A 23,542-nucleotide genomic window follows, 5' to 3' on the forward strand; every position below is an offset into this window, starting at 1 on the left:
CATATTTCTGCTTACTAGACTCTGTGTGTCTATAATGTAGCTTGTAATTTAGCTATCTATCACTGAGATTATTGGGTTGCTGTGAGAGATTAATGCAATTTATCAATAGGACTGGGCAATAAAACTATCTCGAAGTTTACCTGAAAAAAAAAAAAGAGATGTCCTTGATATCGATGATAAACTTTTGAGTAATTTTCTATACTTAGATTATGTTCTACATATAGACAATTGGTTCTCAACCCTGTTCTTAGAGCCCCCCCAACACTGCACATTTTGAATATCTCCCTAATCAAACACACCTGATTCAAATCATCAGCTCATTAGTGGAGACCCAAAACCTGAACTGGGTGTGTCAGAAAAGGGAAATGTACAAAATGTGCAGTGTTGGGGGGCCTCCAGGAACGGGGTTAGGAACCACTGGTCTAGACCATGGATGTTCATTACATCGATCGTGAAAGCAAGATAACCACTGGTTGGTTGATCTAGATAAAATATAAAAGTTAAACTTTTTTGGGGGCCTGGGTAGCTCAGCGAATATTGACGCTGATTACCACCCCTGGAGTCGCGAGTTCGAATCCAGGGTGTGCTGAGTGACTCTAGCTAGATCTCCAAAGCAACCAAATTTGCCCAGTTGCTAGGGAGGGTAGAGTCACATGGGGTAACCTCCTTGTGGTTGTGATTAGTGGTTCTCCCTCTCAATAGGGGCACGTGGTAAGTTGTGCGTCAATCACGGATAGTAGCATGAGCCTCCACATGCTGTGAGTCTCCGCGGTGTAATGCACAGCGAGCCAGGTGATAAGATGCGTGGATTGACTATCTCAGAAGCAGAGGCAACTGAGACTTGTCCTCTGCCACCCAGATTGAGGTGAGTAACAGCACCACCACGAGAACCTACTAAGTAGTGGGAATTGGGCATTCCAAATTGGGGAGAAAAGGGGATGATAAAAAAGACAGACTTTTTATTTCCTGGCATCTGTAGCTGTGCGCTGTTTGAATGACAGGAGGCTAATTTTTGTGCGCTTTACATGGCCATTTGCTCCGAAAGTGCTCACGGTCAAACGGTCAAATGCACTTCATAATTCCACCAATGCCCGTCTTGGTGAGGCATTCATGTAAACACAGTCGGTTTGTATCAAAATTTGTACCAAAAGTTTGTACCAAAATGTCGGACTTGAAGTGTACATGTAACTGAAAAGAGCACTGTCTAGTATGTCATTAAAAAGGCTATTAATCAAACAACAATAACAAGAAAACTAAAAAAACACACTACTTTTGGCTGAATAATTTGAGTAGCTTTTAAAGTATTAATGTAATATAATAAAACAGTCATTTTTAATAATAATATTTTTTTTATAATATTGTTTGTTTTTTAATAATACCGACCCCTGATGTAGAGTGTGCAAATTTGTATAATAAATTACCTTACCAGGAAAGTAGAGATGATAAAATAATTTATAATTATGCTTAGCCTTTATCAAGTTTTTTCTAATGCCTGACAGAAAAGTATCTAACTTTGCAGAGCAATACTTCAGGCAGAATAATCCCATCAGTCACAAATACACTTCAGAAAATTGTGCATCATGCATTAGAATGAGAACATTCTGGGCTTAAAAGATACAACAATTAAATCTAAAAATTAAACTAAAATTTTTTGATGCTCCAAAAAGCACATAAAGGCAGCATAAAAGTAATCCATAAAACTCCAGTGGTTAAATCCATGACTTCAGAAGCGATATGATAGGTGTGTGTGAGAAATTTTTGCTAGAAATTCTTCTCCCTGCCCAATAGGTGGCGATATGCATGAAGAATATGAACCACCAAAAACACAAGAAGAAGAATGTGAAAATTAAAGTGGAGATTGACTGAGCAGTGAGGAGAATTTATAGTAAAAATTTACTTAAATATTGATCTGTTTCTCATCCAGCCTATCATATCTCTTCTGAAGACATGGATTTAACCACTGGAGTCACATGGATTAAGCTACTTTTATGCTGAATTTTGGCACCCATTCACTTGCATTGTATGGACCAAAAGAGCTGAGATATTCTTTTAAAAATCTTAATCTGTCTTCTGCTGAGGAAGAAAGTCACGCACACATCCGGTATGGCATAATGGTGAGTAAATGATGAGAGAATTTTCATTTTCGGGTGAATTATTCCTTCAAAGCCCGATGTGACCCCTGTACCAAACAACTTTTCCCACACCTGCTCTACCCCCTCTATTGTGCGAGACATGATGCGGCAAGTGACCCTTTCTTTTTTTGCATTCCTTGCATTGCTTTGAACATGTTTTATGCGCAACAATAACTCACTTTGTCTGCATTAAGGGAAATTTAGACCCTACACATAAACAGATTTTAATGCAATTGTTACATTATGATTTAAAATAGTAATCGGTGTACTAAAAGTATTTTTTTCATCTTTTCATTTCTGTAATCATGTCTCCCTGTTATTTTTTTGGGATCAGATTCATGTAGTGTTTGTCATAGATAAGTGATGTATTTTAAAAGTCGGCAGTCAAAAACGCCTATAAAATATCTATATTTTTTTATTTTTTCTGGCAAACAGCCATAAAAGGAAATATAAATTACGGTATGTGTGCTACATTTTGAAATTGCAGCATACAGTGTTTATTATAACGGCATAGCTTTCGCAACTCAGTACTCAATACTCACTACTCATGAGTACTTTTAAATGAGCTACTCTTTTACTCTTACTTGAGTAGTTAGTAACAGTGGGAAGTAACAGTACTTCTACTTGAGTATAATTTTTCAGTACTCTTTCCACCCCTGATTATAAGTGAACCGAACTATTAAGCATCTACATCTGAGATGTTGTCCGTGAGTAGCACTCACATATGAAAACAGCCGCGAGTTCTGAGGGCTGAAAATAACCATAAGCGCATCACCAGCCTGCGTGTGTTATGTTTGTGTGTCAACAGAGCAGCGCCATTCACTAACGTGTGGAGTATGAATACTATATATTTACTTATTAAACGCAGCTTTTGCGATTCACAAAGCTATCACCTGTCTTCAAGTGGCTTTAAATAAAATGCACGAGTCATATGAACTGCTTTAATGGTGCTTTTATGGTTCTTTTATGTCACTTTTGGAGCTTGACTGTAACAAACATGACTAACACACAGCATCAGATTTGGATCGGGCCTGTCTGACTGATTCCTGATCCATCTAAAAAGGTCAGTATCGGAGCTGATACTGATCCAGGTATCGGATCAGTGCATCCCTATTTTTAACTTCAATCCCTGTATGCATAACACTGTTCAATAAATCCTCCAACTTCTAGTGATATATTCGCTGTCAATGTGGATGCCCCTTGATACTGCACACAACTAATTTGTCCACATCACAAACTATAGCCCTATTACAATACTGCCATTTCACAAGATCGAAGACCACTACTGCTACTGAGCTATTAAGGGACATTTCACACAGCATAGTGAAGGGACAGAGATCGACCTTCACAAGAACCCACACTTAACGTGATTGTGACTGCCAGGCATGGCTGTTAGCGGAAGCTGAGGCGCATACACACACACACACACACACAGGCGACAGGAGAAAGAGAGAGGGAGAGCTTGCACTAAAAAAGCAAATCAGTCAAAAAAAAAAACAAAAAAACACTGAGGGCAATAGGTAAGCGAAGGAGATGTGAGGATGTGAAATATGGGCTGAAGAGGAATTGTGATGAACAGAAGTTAAAGGTGGATGTCATAAACAGACAGAATGTAAGGCAACAGCAATACAATCTGACAACAATGGTATTATATTTTGTGTCTAACTCAAATCACACACACACAAAAAAAAAAAAAAAAAATACAAAACTGCATATACATACACTACCGGTCAAAAGTTTTAAAACACTTACTCATTCTTTATTATAATTTTTTTTCACATTTTAGAATAATAGTAAAGTCATCAAAACTATGGAATAACATAAATGGAACTATGGGAATTATGTTGTGACTAAAAAAATCCAAAACAAATCAAAACTGTGTTATATTTTAGCATCTTCAAAGTAGTCACCCTTTGCCTAGAATTTGCAGAAATGTACTCTTGACATTTTCTCAACCAACTTCTTGAGGTATCACCCTGGGATACTTTTTAAACAGTATTGAAGGAGTTCCCATCTATGTTGGGCACTTATTGGCTGCTTTTCTTTATTATTTGGTCCAAGTCATCAATTTAAAAAACTTTTTTATTTTTAATAAAATTTTAGATTTATAATGAAATAAATTAATATGGTGGCACAATTATATTTTTGTCTACAAAACTAATTTCAAACATTTAAGCATACGCCTTCAGATCAAAAGATTTTTTAGATCATGAGAAACATTTCAGTCAAGTGTTTCAAAACTTTTGGCCGGTAGTGTATATACATCTATATACACACACCGGCCACTTTATCAGGTACACCTGTATGTCTACTTACTCATGCAATTATCTAATCAGCCAATTGTGTGGCAGCAGTGCAGTGGATAAAATCATGCAAATACGGGTCAGGAGCTTCAGTTAATGTTCACATCAACCATCAGAATGGGGAAAAAATGTGATCTCAGTGATTTGGACCGTGGCATGATTGTTGGTGCCAGAAGGGCTGGTTTGAGTATTTCTGTAACTGCTGATCTCCTGGGATTTTCACACACAACAGTCTCTAGAATTTACTCCGAATAGTGCCAAAAACAAAAAACATCCAGTGAGTGGCAGTTCTGTGGATGAAAATGCCTTGTTGATGAGAGAAGCCAACTGAGAATGGCCAGACTGGTTCAAACTGACAGAAAGGCTGCGGTAACTCAGATAACCGCTCTGTACAATTGTGGTGAGAAGAATAGCATCTCAGAATGCACAACATGTCGAACCTTGAAGCGAATGGGCTACAACAGCTGAAGACCACGTTGGGTTCCACTTCTGTCAGCCAAGAACAGAAAACTAAGGCTGCAGTGGGCCTACCATCTGTGTACCTCAGCAGAAATCCAGATTTGTCAGACCAGGTGATGTTTTTCCAGTTGTCTACTGTCCAGTTATGGTGAGCCTGTGCCCACTGCAGCTTTTGTTTCCTGTTCTTAGCTGACAGTAGTGGTACCCGGAGGGGTCTTCTGCTGCTTTTGCCCATCCACCTCAATGTTCGACATGTTGTATACTCAGAAATGCTTTTCAGCATAGAACTGTTGTAAAGTGTGGTTATTTGGGTTACCGTCACCTTCCTGTCAGCTCGAACCAGTCTGGCCATTCTCCTTTGACCTCTGTCATCAACAAGGCACTTCCATCCACAGAACTGCCCCTCACTGGATGTTTTTAGTTTTTGGCACCATTCTCTTTACACTCTAGAGACTGTTGTGCGTGAAAATCCCAGGAGATCAGCAGTTACAGAAATACTCAAACCAACCAATCTGGCACCAACAATCATGCCATGGTCTATATCACTGAGATCACATTTCCCCCATTCTGATGGTTGATGTGAACATTAACTGAAGCTCCTGACCCAAGTGACATGCACAGACCTTAGCAGTGACAGGGGTGGAAGGATAAAAAAAGGGCACAGATTTTTTTTTTTTTAATTAGTAATTAAAAATACTTAACTAATTTCTTTGCTTTTTGAGTATTTAACCATTTTATTTTATATGCATACTGTACAGAATGTTTTTTTTCCCCCTTTATCACAAATAATAGTCTATTCTGTTATATTTCTCACAAAAAGCACCATGGTAATATACTTGTTTATTTATTTATTTTCAGATATGGTCTGTGATAACCCCATGTTTTTGACATGTGTCATAGTAAAACCATGGTATTTTTTAAAGTACCTTGGAGTACCACGACAGTATCATGAAATATGAACATGGTCAATCATTCAGTAACATGGCATTACCCTGATAACGTCGAGGCGATCGACTGTGTTCCGCAAATGCTACAGGGTCCTTGAATAACGTATAACATGCGAGTAAGGGCAGCCAGTGGAGTTTCTGGTGCCCCCCTAGGGAGTTGGTGCCCTATGCAGACTGCGTAATATCCGTATAGGGAGCTGCGGTACTGTGGTAGCCTAATGGTATTTTTCTGAAAGTGATTAGTCTAATGGATTATTAGTTTCAACAAAACCAAACTGGCTTTGGCAATACCTGACAGCTCCTTCAGTTTATGTCAATATTCTATAAATGATCAATTTAATTTATATCTCTGAAAGTGACGTGACCGCTTCCATTATAATTAATAAATCTGTCTACACTAGTGGTGCGTGATGTTAGAAATGTTGTAGCAATCGAGTATTATTCTTTTGATGAACTTACAACACAATACATGGAGTGGACTTTTTATTTGACCTGTTACTCGTCTGAGGTAACGGCACTTCGATGCTCCAGGACGAATTCAAAACTGCATTTTTTGCTTCCTTGAAGGGCATTCCTGCGGGAGGGGATGCCACTAGAAAGCTTGTTCAAAACGAAAGTGAGAAAATGAATATTTTCGAAGAAGTCCCTTCCACAAGACTGTTAGCGAAGTGTACATTCATACAGTAATGCCATGTTTCCTTCAGACTATCCACTTCAAGGGCTCTGCAGTTTGGAGTGAGTATAGGGCATAGGGAGGATCAGTTGTGATTGGAATCCATCCCGATCTGCTGTAGTGCGCGCTCTTAAAGGCACCTCCGCTTCATTTTCTTTCTTTTCTTTTTATTATTAAATTATTAAATTATTTTCTCCCCTTTTCTCCCCAACTTGGAGTGCCCAATTCCCAATGTGCTCTAAGTCCTCGTAGTGGTGTAGTGACACGCCTCTATCCGGGTGGCGGAGGACGAATCTCAGTCGCCTCCGCGTCTGAGACCGTCAATCCCCGCATTTTATCACGTGGCTTGTTGAGCGTGTTACCGTGGAGACATAGAGCATGTGGAGGCCCAAGCTATTCTCCGCAGCATCCTATCTATCTATCTATCTATCTATCTATCTATCTATCTATCGCTCTATATATCGTCTGGCAAAAAAAACAAACGCTGTTTGGATTTAAATAAGCAGATACTTAAGAGCCTTTGATTGGATTATTATTGCAGTGATTAATATGTATCAGCTGCATGGCAACAATCCTTTTAACCCTAACTGATGCAGTGGGTAGCTTCTCATTTCTTAAACAACCATGTCGGAAGACGTATCCCGTGGTCATGGAAAAGATGTTACTGTGTTTCAGAAGAAGCAAATTATTGGCCTGCAACAGGCAAAGAAAACAACTAAGGATATTGCTGAAATCACTGGAATTGTGTTAAGAACTGTCCAACGTATTAAAACCTGGAAGGATAGTGGTGAACCGTCAGCTTCGCGGAAGAAATGTGGTCAGAAAAAAATCTTGAATGATCTTGATCGGAGATCACTAAAACGCTTGAAGTCACATCGTAAAAAAATGACAGCAGAATTCACGGCTATGTTAAGTGAAAGTAGGAGCATTTCCACATGCACAAAGTGATGAGAATTTACAGGATTGGGACTAAACAGCTGTGTGGCCACAAGAAAGCCACTTGTTAGTGAGGCTAATTGGAAAAAATAACAACTTCAGTTTGCTAGGGAGCATAAAGATTGGACTGTGGAGCAATGGAAAAAGGTCATGTGGTCTGATGAGTCCAGATTTACCCTATTCCAAAGCGATGGGCGCGTCAGGGTAAGAAGGGAAGCACATGAAGCGATGAACCCGTCATGCATAGTGCCCACTGTACAAGCCTCTGGAGGCAGTGTTATGATCTGGGGTTGCTTCAGTTGGTCAGGTCTAGGCTCAGCAACGTTATGCATCAATAAAATGAAGTCAGCCGACTACCTGAATGTACTGAATGACCAGGTTATCCCATCAATTGATTTTTTTTCTTCCCTGACGGCATGGGCATATTCCAGGATGATAATGCCAAGATTCATCGGGCTCAAATTGTGAAAGAGTGGTTCAGGGAGCATGAGGAATCAATTTCACACAAGAATTGGCCACCACAGAGTCCTGACCTTAACCCCATTGAAAGTCTTTGGGATGTGCTGGAGAAGACTTTATGGAGTGGTTCGACTTTCCCGTCATCAATACAAGATTTCGGCCAAAATTAATGCAACTCTAGACAGAAATAACTGCTGAGACGTTGCATAAGATTGTTGAAACAATGCCATGACAAATGTCCGCCGTAATCAAAGCTAAAGGCGGTCCAATGAAATATTAGAGTATGCAACATTTTTTGGACCAGGCAGTGTATTTACAATATATATATATTTACTCGAAATAACAACTCAAATTAGTTAATGATATCACTGTAACTAAGCTCGTACCATCTACACACTCAGGTGAGGCACTGTCAATAAAATTGAAAACAGTCGAATCATGGAACCTTCTGCATTCAGGAAAAAGGTGGATAGAGTAAATAAACGTTATGAAAAAGTTGACTGGCTCTTTTAACAGAAAGGCGGGACTTCCATTCATACAGCTGCCGTATTGAGCATCACGATATCTCCGATTAAATTTTTATATGAGTGGTCCTACTTCTCTTCCCTTAAATTGTCTTATCAATACTAGCATTAGCTCTTACCATAGGCCGTTTAGCAGAGACAGTTGTTGTTTTGTACAGCCAGCTAAATTTTTGGTCTTGAAACTGCAGCAAAGCAAAATAAAACTAAATAAATAAATAATGATTAGTTCCTAAAAAGTTGGGGGGCAGCGAATTTAGAATTTTCTAAAAGAGGAGAAGAGTTATAATTGTTGCTACACCAACTGGTAATACCATAAAATATACCATGGAAAAAACATGTTTCTCTGGACACTATCAAGATAATAGCATGCCCTGATAGCACATGCACATCTCCCAGACATCTATTTGATGTGTGTGTTTACGTCTGGAAGATGTATTGTTTACGTTTTTTGCTCATCTATAAGATGTTTCCTCTCAGATGTCAATAAGACATTCAACAGATGTCTTTGAGACATATATGATTTAGAATGTTTGTAAACCTGATCTTTTTAAGATGTTTAGCAGATGTTATTTAGATGATGCTTTCCAGAAGAAAATATCTAAAACAGACAGGGTGGTAATACCCACTCTTAGAAATAATGTATGCAATCAGTTATAAACATACACTTTCATTTTAAGGAAAAAAGATGCAAAGTGCAAATGGTGACTGAGGCTAACATTGTACCTAGCATATCCTTTTGTGTTCCACAGAAGAAAGTAAGTCACACAGGTTTGGAACAACATGAGGGTGAGTAAATGATGAAAGAATTTTCCTTTTTGGCTTCTATTCATTTAACTTGAAATGAACCCTGAACATTCCTTTGAAGGCTAGTGGTGGGCAGGACAATTGTTCCTCAAGGCAATATTAAATAACAAGCCGTAGCATATTTTGAGCGGAGTTACCTTCGCTATCCGGATGCAGAGTGTTTTTTTCTGTTTTAATTATTCAACAGGTGTGAGTGGCTGACTGGACCAGCAGGAATAACACAGCTCTACATCACTGTCTGAGCAGTGTGTAAGTGTGGTGTGTGTATGGGTGGATGACAGGGGAAATGAATGATTTTAGGACACACCAAGGCCTCTTGTTTTCTAATTAGCAGATGAAGGTAAAGGGTGAGAAGGGTGACCCAGTGGACATAAGGTCTGTTTTAAATCTCTTTCTGCTTCCTTTATCTGTGTGTGTATTCTCTAGAGAGGTTAAACTCAACGTCTCAGTGGGGACACCGACATTGATACACAGAGACAAAGGGCAGATCGGGACACAACCTGGCCTTGTACAAAAATATTTGAATGTAAAAGACGTAGTGTAAGTGACTGTGAGAGGAAGAAAGGTTAAGACAGATGAATGAGAAATTGAGGCCTCATATTGATTGGGGCAAAGATGGAGTGATCTATGGGCACATTTTGGCATCAAATCAAATTAATTGCGGTTCTGAGTCCACACTGAAAATTTGGGATTAAAAATCTAATTTAAACCTGTAAAATACTAATAACCAGGGGAGAATTTGTTTTATACATAGCACGGAACTTTTAACTGTAAAGGCTAAAATACACCGGGGACTGTTATTTTGAAATGTAAGCCCTTCCTGTTTCTAGCTGCTCATTGAAACAGATAAGGGAAATAAAATATGCACTCATACAATAATCTACAACATATTACAATATAAACAATTAAAAGTAAACATTGTCATACTTCATCAACACTATATCATTATCATCAACAACTGATCATTAGTAATTGCTTGTCATAAATTTCCGATATGGCTTAATGATTGCAGACATCTCTGCAACAGTTGGAAACACTCAAAAGCCCCCGCGTGCTTGAAAATACACCAGTGCCACGTTTTCACTCCAAAGGACGCAGCGCATGCATTTATTTAATTAGATCGTCTTCTTTTGAAGTTTCATAATCACATTAGTTCATATCACGATTCCTGTCTTTCCGCCCCTAAATTTAAGACCTCTTTAAATTATAATTAAGACTTTTGTTGAATAATTTAAGATATTTAAGACTTTTTATGACCTTAAATTTTGGAAAACTTAATTTAAGGCATTTTAAGACTTTTTAAGGATCCGCAGGAACCCTGGTATATATAGGTCACTAACATTTTAACCCCTTTGTACAAAAGGTCAGATTTCTTTGCTTCCGTTAAAACGCACAAGATGCTCTTTTGAACATTCTCAAATAATACTTGGATAACATGGATCATCAAGTTTTGTTAATGCCAGCTCGAGTGCATGATTTCAATAAAACAAAAGGGGCAAATACCAAATACTAAGATATTCTGAATTCATGTATATTTTTACATTTACATTTTAACTCACATTGTTATAATGATAATATAATTTGTAATGAAAAAAAAAAAAAAACCCCTGCATCAAACAAAAAAATGCAAAAGAGAAGCATTTTTGTAAGAGGACTCAGACTTTTGAACCCAACTGTTCTTGTAAGCTGGTATCCTTGGAGAAAGGTTCAGGGTGATGTAAAACAAAGCTAAACTGCTAAACGATACACAGGATGCTACTCACCTCTCAGGTCCTGCCCGGTGCGGCCCATGGCCATGTTTTGTCGGGACATGCGCAGGGAGGTACGCAGGGGAGCATGTCTCTGCTCATCCAAATAGGCCAGGTCCTCCAGGTGGGCCGAACTGGTGGCTATAGGGACAGAAGACAATAATGGGAGTTAAAGAAATCAGAATTAAAGACTAAAGTTCTTTAGTTCAATTGATGTTGTCTTATTGGTGTTGTTTGCTAAGGAAAGCACCGCTATTGTTATAGCTCATGAAACTCAATGAAATTGAAAATGTAAAACGGCTGCTTTATATTTATTTTAGGGCTGTCAATTTAACATGCTAATTCAGTGCAATTAATTATTTAAAAAATAACATGTTAAACAAATTGACAAAATGAATCATGCCCCCGGACCGTAATATAAAATATTCCTACTATCGGAGCAATTCAAGAATGAAGTACCACCTTCATGTTTCAGCAGGGGGCAGTAAGCATACTCCTGCTGTATAGGCAACATCCAGCTGTACACAGAAAAAACCACACTCAGGCTTGCTTAACACTAACAATAGCAGAAGATGAGAAAACCTTCTTGAGTTCAAACACTCAAGCGCAATTCCGACTGCAGGGATCTCAAGACGTGTTTTTCTAAGTTTCTAACTACGTTTGACTTGACACAGCGACCTAAAAATGCTGTTTATGACGTGACAACTAAAGCGAGATGCTCCAAAAGCATCTGTCTGACGCATGTGTACTTTGACGTGTCCTTAGAAAAGCCCTTATTTTAAATCTATATCGGACAGATTGACAAATTCAGCTGCAGAATGGATTGCTGTGAACCGATGATTGGGTTATGTTCAATAATATGGAAATAAACAATATATTGTCTTCTAAAGCCACTTTTTTCTTATCAATGTTTTACTTGTCAGCCACAATAATGTAATGCAGTTTAATTATCTGAATTATTAGATTTATAATATATATTAGAATTATTTTTAATCTAATTATTTATAATTATTTAATCATATATCATACATATATAAAAAAATATTTAGATATGTGATTAATTGCAATTAATTTGATTAATTAATCTGCATATAGTAATTCATTCTATTAAAAGTTTGAATCAATTGACAGCCCTAATTTCTTTATTAAAAAATGTGTCTATGAATTTATATTAACAACAAAGTGCCATAATCAGCTCTCATATAACATGAGAATTCAGCATACTTTGTTTCGTTAGTCATGTATGTTCACTATGTCTCCAATTCTGTCTGACAGATCTTGTCAGTACACTTTGCAATTTAATGCACAGTGGTACATCCCTTCAAGACATGATTAACTAACCTCTGGTAGACCAGCGTTCAGACAAACGCTCGATTCAAACAAAATTTTATAATGCCAAGGACAAGACCAGACTAAAGTAACATTTACATTTATGCATTTAGCAGACGCTTTTATCCAGAGCAACTTACAATGCACTTATTACAGGCACAATCCCCCCGGAGCAACCTGGAGTTAAGTGCCTTGCTCAAGGACACAATGGTGGTGGCTGTGGGGATCGAACCAGCAACCTTCTGAGGTTGAAGTTGGTTTATCATTTCACTGCCTAAAGATTGACAAAACACCTTGTCCATTTAAAATATCTGTAATGCAATGATAAAGACTAAGGTTTTTTTTTTTTTAAAGGACAGGTTAGTGTGAGTAAAAGAAAGCCTGGAAATACTTCAGGAAACAAATAAATAAATAAAAATACGGTACCTCATACATTTACGTCGATTATATTGCAGGTAAATTCCACAATAATGCTTTCAAACGGTTCATCACGTCCGTGTTTTCTTGAATAGCAATTTATAATCTGATTCTCCAAAATTATTCTTATTATATTCCATACACATTCCCAATAATCCAGATTCACAGGAAGTGACAAGGAAGAGTCGATCACAGTAATGTCTACACGCTGCCCCCAAAAGTCTGAATTAAATCTGGATCAGGAGGTTTTGAACCTAATAATGTGAACACACTTATCCTCACTACAAAACCCCACCATCTCTGTCTTTGCTAGAGCTGGCTGTTCTGCAAAACTGCTTCGTCCAAATCAGTGTCTAAACTCTAGCAGTGGAACTTCTAACACTTAGGTCCATTTCCTTTAGATTTGAGAAGAACATAATTTGAGAGACCACCACAGACCTTCAGTCCTATGTGTGTGTGTGTGTGTGTATGTGTGTGTGTATCTGTCCTGTTGACTTCTCTTGAATGAACTGAGCAGACCTGTATGTGTTTGAATGAATGCTGATTGGGAAGCATGGAAAGTGAGCTGGGAAGGAGCTCTTCTGTATATGGGTCGAGCACAGCAGCTGGGAATTTTGGGGAGGGGTTGGTGTGGAGACAGAGCGGCTAAGAGAAAGACAGGATGGGATTGGAGGAAAGAGTTGAGTGGGCAAGTCAATGCAACGTGAAGTTTTATCTAAGGCCACTATTATGAAATTTGGCTGACGATTAATTGTCAAACAAATAATTGCGTTTATGACGATTACTTGTCTGTTTTTAGGGCTATGATGATTAATTGTCTCTTTAAGGACTTTTATGTTTGTCATATAAATTGTCATATTTCTTAAGATGTGCTTTTTTTAGCATGTGTGCTTCATACACCTTAAGAAGTCGTTTTTACACATTTAACTTGAAATATACGTGTAAATCAAATAATAAAATAGGGATATGTGATTTCCTTTTAAGGCTTCAAAAACTTATGAATGACTTGAAAAATAATGTTTTAAATATCAAAATATTTCTAAATACTTAAAATATGGCTGCAAGGTCTCGCGGCCCAACAACTTTGAAAACAAATGTTTGTATATGCTTAAATATGTGAGCCCACAGCTTATACAAGGCCCCCTCAACAGGGCCCTGTGACTTTGAGGGCCCCCAGCCCTCTTATAGGACCCTTTGGCCTTCCTGTTTCTAATGACATTTTTTGAGCCACTCTTTAATCTTATAACGCCGCCTGGTGAAAGTTTCCATGCTCTTCTGGAAGTACAAGACCTTGTAAAATAATTTCCAAAATAGCTACCTTCATATTTTGATGCACTCATCTTTTTTATGTGAAATCTTTGCTGATTTTGATAAAGTAAAATTAACAATAATGTTTATCTTGTTACTGATATTTCAAAATCAGTATTTATTTAATTCAAGCAACATGTGCTTACAATTTCATTATTTTATAGAAAAATAGGTTTATACAGGATTAAAAAATATAATTTTCTTTCTTTCATACATTAGGCTTTATATGGTTAAGCTTTATTCTTTGTATAAAAGGGCTGTTGAACAAGAACGTTTAGTATACTATTCATTGCTAGAACTGCATGTTTGCCCTAAATAAAACAATAAAAAAATAACTTGGCTTAGGTGGTTGGGAAAAAAGAAAATATAGATATTTACTTTGTGTTGTTCAAAAGTACTGATTAAACTAGACACATAAAGTTTGTTGAGACAAACTATAATGTTGGTTTGACAAAACCTTGTCTGAAAGTTTAAAATAGTTTAAATTTTTTTTTACAGGTTTAACAGAAAGAAAGAAAGAAAGAAAGAAAGAAAGAAAGAAGAGAGCATCTTAAAGCAGATTAAAGGGCTTGTAAGTTTTGACAGCTGAAGTTTGAAATTACGAACATTCCAAAACAGACTCATAGCTCATTTAAATATTCTGTCAATGTAATGTAATCTAGGGGATTTTTGGAGGCTTAAATGATGCCTTAGTAGGGCTTTTCAATGGAAGAATAATAATGGTAGCCAAGCTGTAGGGTCGTTCCAAACAGAATTTCCCAAAAAATGACCGAATGACCACTGTTTTTGAGCCCCACACCTTTCAGCCCTTCAAAGCTCTCACAATGGAGGGTAACGTCTTTGAAGAAAATAGGGTGTAGCAATGATAACTTCTGAATGAAACACACCCCATCATTCAGATGAGTTAAAAAAAAAGATATAACAGTGCGAGCCAGAACTGCCTGAACTCTTTGCTGAATTTCACCAAACCCTTTACAAGATCCTACTGTATTTGTTAAATTCATGAAGTTAAAATATTTAATAATTTATTATGGCCCCTATAAATATATGCATTTTGTCTGCATAATTTGTAGTATTTACACTGAGTTTACATTACGTATAACAAACGTTAAAATGGTACTGTCTCTTTAAAAACAGTGGCTGTTCAGCGAATGTGTTTCGGTTGAGTGGTTTCTTTACCACATCTGTGCTGTGTGTTTGAATTAATCTAATTGTAAATATAGAACAGGTATTAAAAGAGACTTAAATCAATGAAAATCTATTGTGTAGATCTCAACTTTAAAAGAAAATTGGCCATGGGGCCCTTGCTAGCCATAATCCGTCCCTGGAACCAGGAACATTTGCCATTCAAGATCATTTCAAGTGAAACTGGGGCACTTTGTGTTCACAATCGCAGTTTATACTTGTTCGCTTATACTTTTGCGAGAGTTTGGCGCGAGCCTCTGCCAACTGAGCGTGCATCAGAGCGCTTCATGCGCTAGTCTGGACAGGAGCTGTTTGACGTCCGCGGTGCGGCTCAGTGACGCTAGGACTCGGAGTTCAGCTGAATGACACACAAACGTGCCGTTCATGGCATTTAAACAGTATATTCGCTTAAAATTCCCTTATTTGAGCATTAATATGTGATTGGAATTTGAATACTCAGTATTCGCATTGTCTCAAAAAACGTGGTTAGATAAAAAAATTAAAAAAAACACACGATCAGATGGTTATTTAATAATCACGACAGGCCTAGCTTTAACCCTGTAAAGCCTGACATATGAAAGAATCGTCAGAATTTTTTATTTATTTATTTATTACATTAAACTGTTTTTAGGACCATTAGACAAACCATAAAAAATAAAAAAATAAAAATAAAAATGCACTTTTTTTTATTATTTTTTAAAAAAAAATTCATATTTAATACATTAGGCTTTAAAAGTCATCATCCTCCTGAGGCCCAGCAATTCATTTTTTGTTGGACAATTGTTATTTACGTTTTTCTTAGTCCATACAAGCTACAGTGGTAAATCTTGTGGTATTATCAGAGGACTCACTGGGCTTTTCAGAGATACCAAATGTATGGTATGGAGAGTTTGGCCATGAAAATGTCCTCTTCTTGGCCTAAAAATATGGATTAAAATGTATCACATTTCAGTTCAGCACATCAAATACAATATGAATAAAATATTCTTTTTCAATTAATTTTTTTAATTTTTTTATCATATGTATTTTATGCACCAAACACTATAATGCATTTAAAAAAGGGAAATAGTAAAACTTTTTCACTGGGTCTCAGGAACTTATGGAAAGATGACATCATAATAGCTTGTAATGTAAAATAATGAAATCTTTATAATGACAGAACAGGCTGCATATATGAAAATACACAGAAATATTAGTTTACACTTTAAATATATCTTATAAATAGTATATGTCAGAATTTTCAAAGCTCTGATTTTGTTTTTTTTTTTGTTTTTTGTGGTGGGCATGAATGTAATGTAATGGTGATTGAGAGATACAGTATACTCAAAAGCCTGTTGTATCATATTTGATGCATGTAATTTCAATGAATATACAAACTTTTAACCAAGCATAAGTTGCTTATATTATATTCAGCAAATACTCAATTAAAATAAGCTGTCATTTATCCCAACATAAGAGTCACTTTTCGTGCAAGTCCCCTGCTATTTTAAATAGATCGACAGAAACATTGAACCTACGTTTTTTCACAAATAACCACTAGATGGTGCCATAAACATGTGAAACTTACACACTATAAATTATTTGGCTTTTCAGCTTGAACAGAGAGTGAAACAAGAGCCGTCAAATGTTGTGTATCATATTTGATACACACAGAGTTATATGGTTAAGTTTGCGTGTTTCAAAAGTATTTTCTTTTCTCACTCGAAATTTCAGTTTTGTTAAATTTTCTCATAGATCTTCAATGACAGGATTCGGCAATGCATCACACATCACACTCCACACATGTGGATTTGTGGATGTCTATAAATGTGCCATATAACTGTGTGTGTGTTTGTGTTCTTGACTGTCAAGATCATGAAATCTTTATGCTTAATGATAAAGTGTCATAAAAATGGCAATTAACTTGCAGTGTAAATATGGTGTATACTGTACAGAAGTCATTTATTTTGTGATAATGAACAGCTAACTGTACATTATCCTGCTTATTACACAGCTACTTGCCAAATAAATGGACATAAAATATCGATCAAAGATATGATTGAAGAAATTATGCACAAAGTGATACGAAAGACATGAAACTAGCACATGTATATAGAAAATTGGTTGGCTTGGGAAAACGGTCAATTATACAGTTTAGAGGCCATTAAAAGAAAAATCTCTGACCACAGAATGTTGCGATTAACCAATCAGAATCAAGTATTCCAGAAGTCATGTAATACAATTGTAAAAAAGGGGAAAAGTGACATAAATAATATTTTAAATATTAAAATAGGCTTTAAAACTAGGCTTTGAGTATGCAAAATTACTTCAGACACTGCAATGGACAGGATATGATGAAATGCTCAAGGGCTTCTGGTTTAAAAAAATAATAAGACACAAATAACAAATAAAATATACCATCTACTCACTTTCCTGCAACAATAAAGACACGAAGCTACAAAGTATGCATTCTTTGTATTGAGCCAAGAGGTCTGTGTTACAGTACTATAATTTTGATATAATTGTTTTTGTTATTAATAATATTACCATTATATTATTATGTAATATTCACAACAGACCTAGTCACTACTATAACACATATCCTGTGCTCACACATCACAGGTCTGCAATTTTCCATGAGAGATATTTCTGGGTGTTTGAGAGGGAGTTTGTGTTATTTTCACTTCAATTGTTATTTCTGACAGCTATAACACACAGTGCTCAAGGCTTCTCCTCAAAAGGACTTTGTGCAAGTGGATGTCTTATGGTGAGTGTATCAGATGAAACAGAAACCATTCCCCAGAAAAAATATTTCTTTGAAATTGATGTTTAGGTCTGAGTGTTATCTGTGTGCTTGTGTGTGTGTGTGTGTGTGTGTGTGTCTTTGTGTGTTTGCGTGTATGTGACAAGATAGTCTTGTTCGGAGATAATACTTTGAAATTGAGTTTGAGTGTGTGAAAATATGTGTGCTCAATGCCACAGGTACATCTTATTCCCAGAAACTGCATGTGGACTCATGTGCAATCAGGATCTGTGTGGCATGAGACATGCAGTGAGACTAGAAAACAAGCAATTACAGCAGCTGCAGAAGGGAATTACAGACGTTCTATTCTCACGAATGCCTTCCAGTACATTACAATCACGCTGAGTCAGGTTGAGCCACTCTTATTTGACTACATAGACCCTCATTACAAATACAATGGAAATGATGCAGCCAGGGAACACAGCCTGGCTTAGTTTACCTTGAGCTGAAAGGATAGTTCACCCAAAAGTGAAAAGTCTGTCATCATATACTCTCCCTCATGCTGTTCCAAACCCGAATAACATTCTTACTTATGCGGAACACAAAAGGAGAGCCAGAGTGTGCAGGCTGTTCTTTTTTTCTTTTCTTTTTTTTTTTTTAAACAATGAAAGTGAATGAGGACAGGGGCTGTCAAGCTCCAAAATGATAGAAAAGTTGTCCATATGACTTGTGCACTATATTCTAAGTCTTCTTGCCTTTTGCTCCCAAGCTCTCAACACTGAAAAAAATGGGGCCTGGGTAGCTCAGTGGTAAAATACGCTGGCTACCACCCCTGGAGTTCGTTAGCTCGCTAGTTCAAATCCCAGGGCGTGCTGAGTGACTCCAGCCAGGTCTCCTAAGCAACCAAATTGGCCCGGGTAGAGGGTAGAGTCACATGGGGTAACCTCCTCGTGGTCGCTATAATGTGGTTCGCTGTCGGTGGGGTGCGTGGTGAGTTGAGCGTGGTTGCGTGAAGCCTCCACACGCACTATGTCCCCATGGCAACGCGCTCAACAAGCCACGTGATAAGATACGTGGGTTGACTGTCTCAGACGCAGAGGCGACTGGGATTCGTCCTCCACCACCCAGACTGAGGCGAATCACTACGCGACCACGAGGACTTAAAAGCACATTGGGAATTGGTCATTCCAAATTGGGAGAAAAGGAGAAAAAACACTGAAAAAAATAATTTTCTTACAGTGTTTTTGTATTAAAATATCTAAACATGCTTAAAACACGGGACATTTACTTGAGAAGCTAAATGACATGGTTATTAAGTCGTGTTTAAGAGAAATCTAACAAAATTCGGTGAGGTTTATGCATAAAACAAACAAAATTTCCAACGGAAAATAAATAATTAATTCAAAAGGTAAAGTTTGTTTTTCCTAAAACAAGAAAAAAAAAAATAATAATAATGATTTCCATTAGGGTAAGCATAAACTTCATTAAATTTGGCTACATTTCTCTCCTTTTGTGTTCCACTGAAGAATAAAAGTCATACAGGTTGCAAACAACATGAGGGTAAGTAAATGATGACATTTTTGGGTGAACTATCCCTTTAAGCTCAGGTTGTTACATCATACCTATAAACCAAAGTTTTTATTCTCTTCTAGAAACCTCCAATTAGTGCATTATCATGTATTCAGTATATTTTTAGTATCTCTTCAATTATACACTACATAATACCTCTACAACATTACATAATCTATGGTTCCCTATTTCCATTCACACCTGTACAACTCCCCAGTCTCTTTCTCTTTCTCTCTGTGCAGATGAGAATTTGGCAGTGTGCTCAGGGGGTTTGAGCTGGTTAAAGCCTCAAGCTTTGACCTCCTCCACCATGGGAGCTCAGCCAATCCAAAACCGGCATTATTCTGCACCCCACTCCCATCTCCTCTTCTCCCTGCATCCCAGCAAAAACCTCTCCCTTCATCTTATCTTCATCTCTCTGGTTCCATTTCTCACCTATAATCCCTTACCTCACTATCTGTTTCATCTGTTTCATCTGTTTCAATATTTCTCTGTCCTCTCTTTGATTCTTTTTATTTGAAATAATTTGGGTTTATAGTGAGTATTTCAGTATTCACTAAGGCCACATCCACACTAATACATTCTCGCTTGAAAACGCATTCATTTTGCTAAATTTTTGCCTCTCATCCACACTAGAATGTTGTTTATCTCTACGGAAAACAGAGCGTTTAAAAAATGCATTACTGCATACTTTGTAAAGCAATGACGCTAGGAAACTGAAAACGAATTTATCAAATGATAACAGATTAGTGTGAATGTGGTCTAATACATTTTTGTTTGAAAAAGCCATTGACGTTTAATCTTGAGATTTCATCTGAATATCAACATTTGTGAAATGTACTACATCAGAACTGTTTTGAGGTTAATTTATCTAATTTTCTGTCATTGGAAAATAGTGATCTGTGACATTATATTGTATTGAATATTAAAAGCTTTTTATCTCTTTTTATATTTGTAGTATTGTATTTAGATGTTTTTATTCTGAAGTGAAAAGGTAAAGTTAGGCCCTTGGGTTAAAATGCCCCCTCAGATGTGTGTGTGTGTGTATATATATATATATATATATATATATATATATATGTATATACTGTATAGCAAAAACTGTATATATATGTCCACAATGAAGGATAGAGCTCTTGATGTGGGCACTCTGACGAGAGCATGGCATTACTGTATTCTTGTGAAAGGGCCCTTTGTGAAAAAATGAACTTTCTTACTTTTGTTTGGAATGACTCTTCGGGTGGCGTCCCCTTCCTGAAGTTCCCTTCAAGGGCGCAGAAATGCTGTTTGGAAAACACCCTCATAATCTCTCACCAAATCTCACAGTTACAATTAAGTCCACTGGGGGGCACTGTGGATACGTGTTGTTGAGGTGTTGGATGACAGAAGAAGATATACAGTATAAAAAATATCATCCGCTGGGTGCATAAATATTAGCCAAAATAAGATTTTGCCCCTGTATTTCAGCCAAAACAATGACTCTTCCTAAATTATCTTTAATCTGTTTGAGACATTTAAATTGTAAATGCTTACTTATCATTGATATCATTCCACTGCTCTAACTCGAACCAGCACTGCAGAAAGCATGCCCACCCTATGCCCTGCCAAGTTTTTCAGCTTCCTGTGGAGAAATGTGCTTTTCTTAAAGGAACACTATATTTTTTTTTTACTCTTAAGAAAAGATAGAACCTTCATTCTTTTTATAGGGTGCCCCATTCCATTAACATTCCACGTGGAAAGAAACATTTGACCTACAGTTGAAGTGAGAAGTTTACATACACTTGAAGTCATTAAAACTCATTTTTTAACCACTCCACAGATTTAATATTAGCAAACTATAGTTTTGGCAAGTCATTTAGGACATCTACTTTGTGCATGACACAAGTAATTTTTCCAACAATTGTTTACAGACAGATTGTTTCACTTTTAATCGACTATATCACAATTTCAGTGGGTCAGAAGTGTATATATATACCAAGTTATCTGTGCCTTTAAGCAGCTTGGAAAATTCCAGAAAATGATGTCAAGCCTTTAGACAATTAGCCAATTAGCTTATGATAGGAGGTGTACTGAAGTGGAGGTGTACCTGTGGATGTATTTTAAGACCTACCACCTACCTTTTTGCTTGACATCATGGGAAAATCAAAAGAAATCAGCCAAGACCTCAGAAAAAAAATTGTGGACCTCCACAAGTCTGGTTCATCCTCGGGAGCGATTTCCAAATGCCTGAAGGTACCACGTTCATCTGTACAAACAATAATACGCAGGTATAAACACCATGGGACCACGCAACCATCATACCGCTCAGGAAGGAGACGCATTCTGTCTCCTAGAGATGAACGTAGTTTGGTGCGAAAAGTGCAAATTAATCCCAGAACAACAGCAAAGGACCTTGTGAAGATGCTGGTGGAAACAGGTAGACAAGTATCTATATCCACAGTAAAATGAGTCCTATATCGACATAACCTGAAAGGCTGATCAGCAAGGAAGAAGCCACTGCTCCAAAACCGCCATAAAAAAGCCAGACTACAGTTTGCAAGTGCACATGGAGACAAAGATCTTACTTTTTGGAGAAATTTCCACTGGCCTGATGAAACAAAAATGGAACTTTTTGGCCATAATGACCATCGTTTATATTTGGAGGAAAAAGGGTGAGGCTTGCAATCTGAAGAACACCATCCCAACCGTGAAGCATGGGTGTGGCAGCATCATGTTGTGGGGGTGCTTTGCTGCAGGAGGGACTGGTGCACTTCACAAAAAATAGATGGCATCATGAGGATGGAAAATTATGTGGATATATTGAAGCAACATCTCAAGACAACAGCCATGAAGTTAAAGCTCAGTCGCAAATTGGTCTTCCAAATGGACAATGACCTCAAGCATACCTCTAAAGTTGTGACAAAATGGCTTAAGGACAACAAAGTCAAGGTATTGGAGTGGCCATCACAAAGCCCTGACCTCATCTAATAGAAAATCTGTGGGCAGAACTGAAAACGCATGTGCGAGCAAGGAGGCCTACAAACCTGACTCAGTTACACCAGTTCTGTCTGGAGGAATGGGCCAAAATTCCAGCAACTTATTGTGAGAAGCTTGTGGAAGGCTACCCAAAATATTTGACCCAAGTTAAACAATTTAAAGGCAATGCTACCAAATACTAACAAATTGTAAGTAAACTTCTGACCCACTGGGAATGTGATGAAATAAATAAAGCTGAAATAAGTCATTCTCTCTACTATTATTCTGACATTTCACATTCTTAAAATAAAGTAGTGATCCTAACTGAACTAAGACAGGTAAAGGTTTCTAAGATTAAATGTCAGGAACTGAGAGTTTAAATGTATTTGGCTAAGGTGTATATAAACTTCTGACTTCAACTGTATATTAAAGTGTGACATATTGACATGCAAAGAAAAATTGTGTACTCAAGGCTAAATTATACAGATCACTATCCAACATTGATGTGTTCTTTTTTTTAAAACATAAACCATACCACTGAACTGCACATAGAAGTTTTCAATGAAATAGGCCCCAGTAAATAACAACATCGAACCCCCAAAATGAACAAATAAACTCAACTATAAGTTAATAAAGGGAGAAAAAAATAAAGTGAGAGAGAGAGAGAGACACAGTGGGCAACCAACCGAATAACAAACCTTTTCAGACTGCATCAGCAAAATGTACAATGTGTAGTCTATATAGTTGATTCAGAGTTACCCACTCACTCCATTGATTTAAGGAAGGCCATAGCTTGTCGTGGGCATGTGAAAGTCTTACGTCCATCCTTGGCGTCAATTCTCAGCTTAACCAGGTAAAGCAACGCGACGCTCACATCCTGTGCATGAAGTAACTTCTTACACTCTTTGAATCTCTCCTGTTTCACATGTGTAGCACTGGCAAAGTCAGGAAAATCCATAATGTTGTAATCCTCCCAGCACAATTTGCCATTATTCCTCGCCACACGTAAAACAAAGTCTCTGTCTGCTGACCGCAAGAATCTTGCCAGAATTGATCGGGGTCTGTCACCCGC

The 23,542-nt window shown here is 37.3% G+C and overlaps 1 protein-coding gene across 2 annotated transcripts in view; it reads right to left on the reverse strand.

Moving 5' to 3' along the window:
* Window positions 1-23,542, reverse strand: part of LOC127427369 (protein TANC2-like) — a 117,232-nt gene that overhangs the window by 38,816 nt on the left and 54,874 nt on the right. For both annotated transcript variants that reach the window (XM_051674939.1, XM_051674938.1), the window contains exon 5: window positions 11,001-11,126. In XM_051674939.1, the coding sequence (XP_051530899.1) occupies window positions 11,001-11,126 (126 nt within the window). The remainder of the gene's footprint in view (window positions 1-11,000; window positions 11,127-23,542) is intronic.

The sequence above is a fragment of the Myxocyprinus asiaticus genome, chromosome 36, assembly GCF_019703515.2.
Source record: "Myxocyprinus asiaticus isolate MX2 ecotype Aquarium Trade chromosome 36, UBuf_Myxa_2, whole genome shotgun sequence".
Taxonomy (NCBI): Eukaryota; Metazoa; Chordata; class Actinopteri; order Cypriniformes; family Catostomidae; genus Myxocyprinus; species Myxocyprinus asiaticus.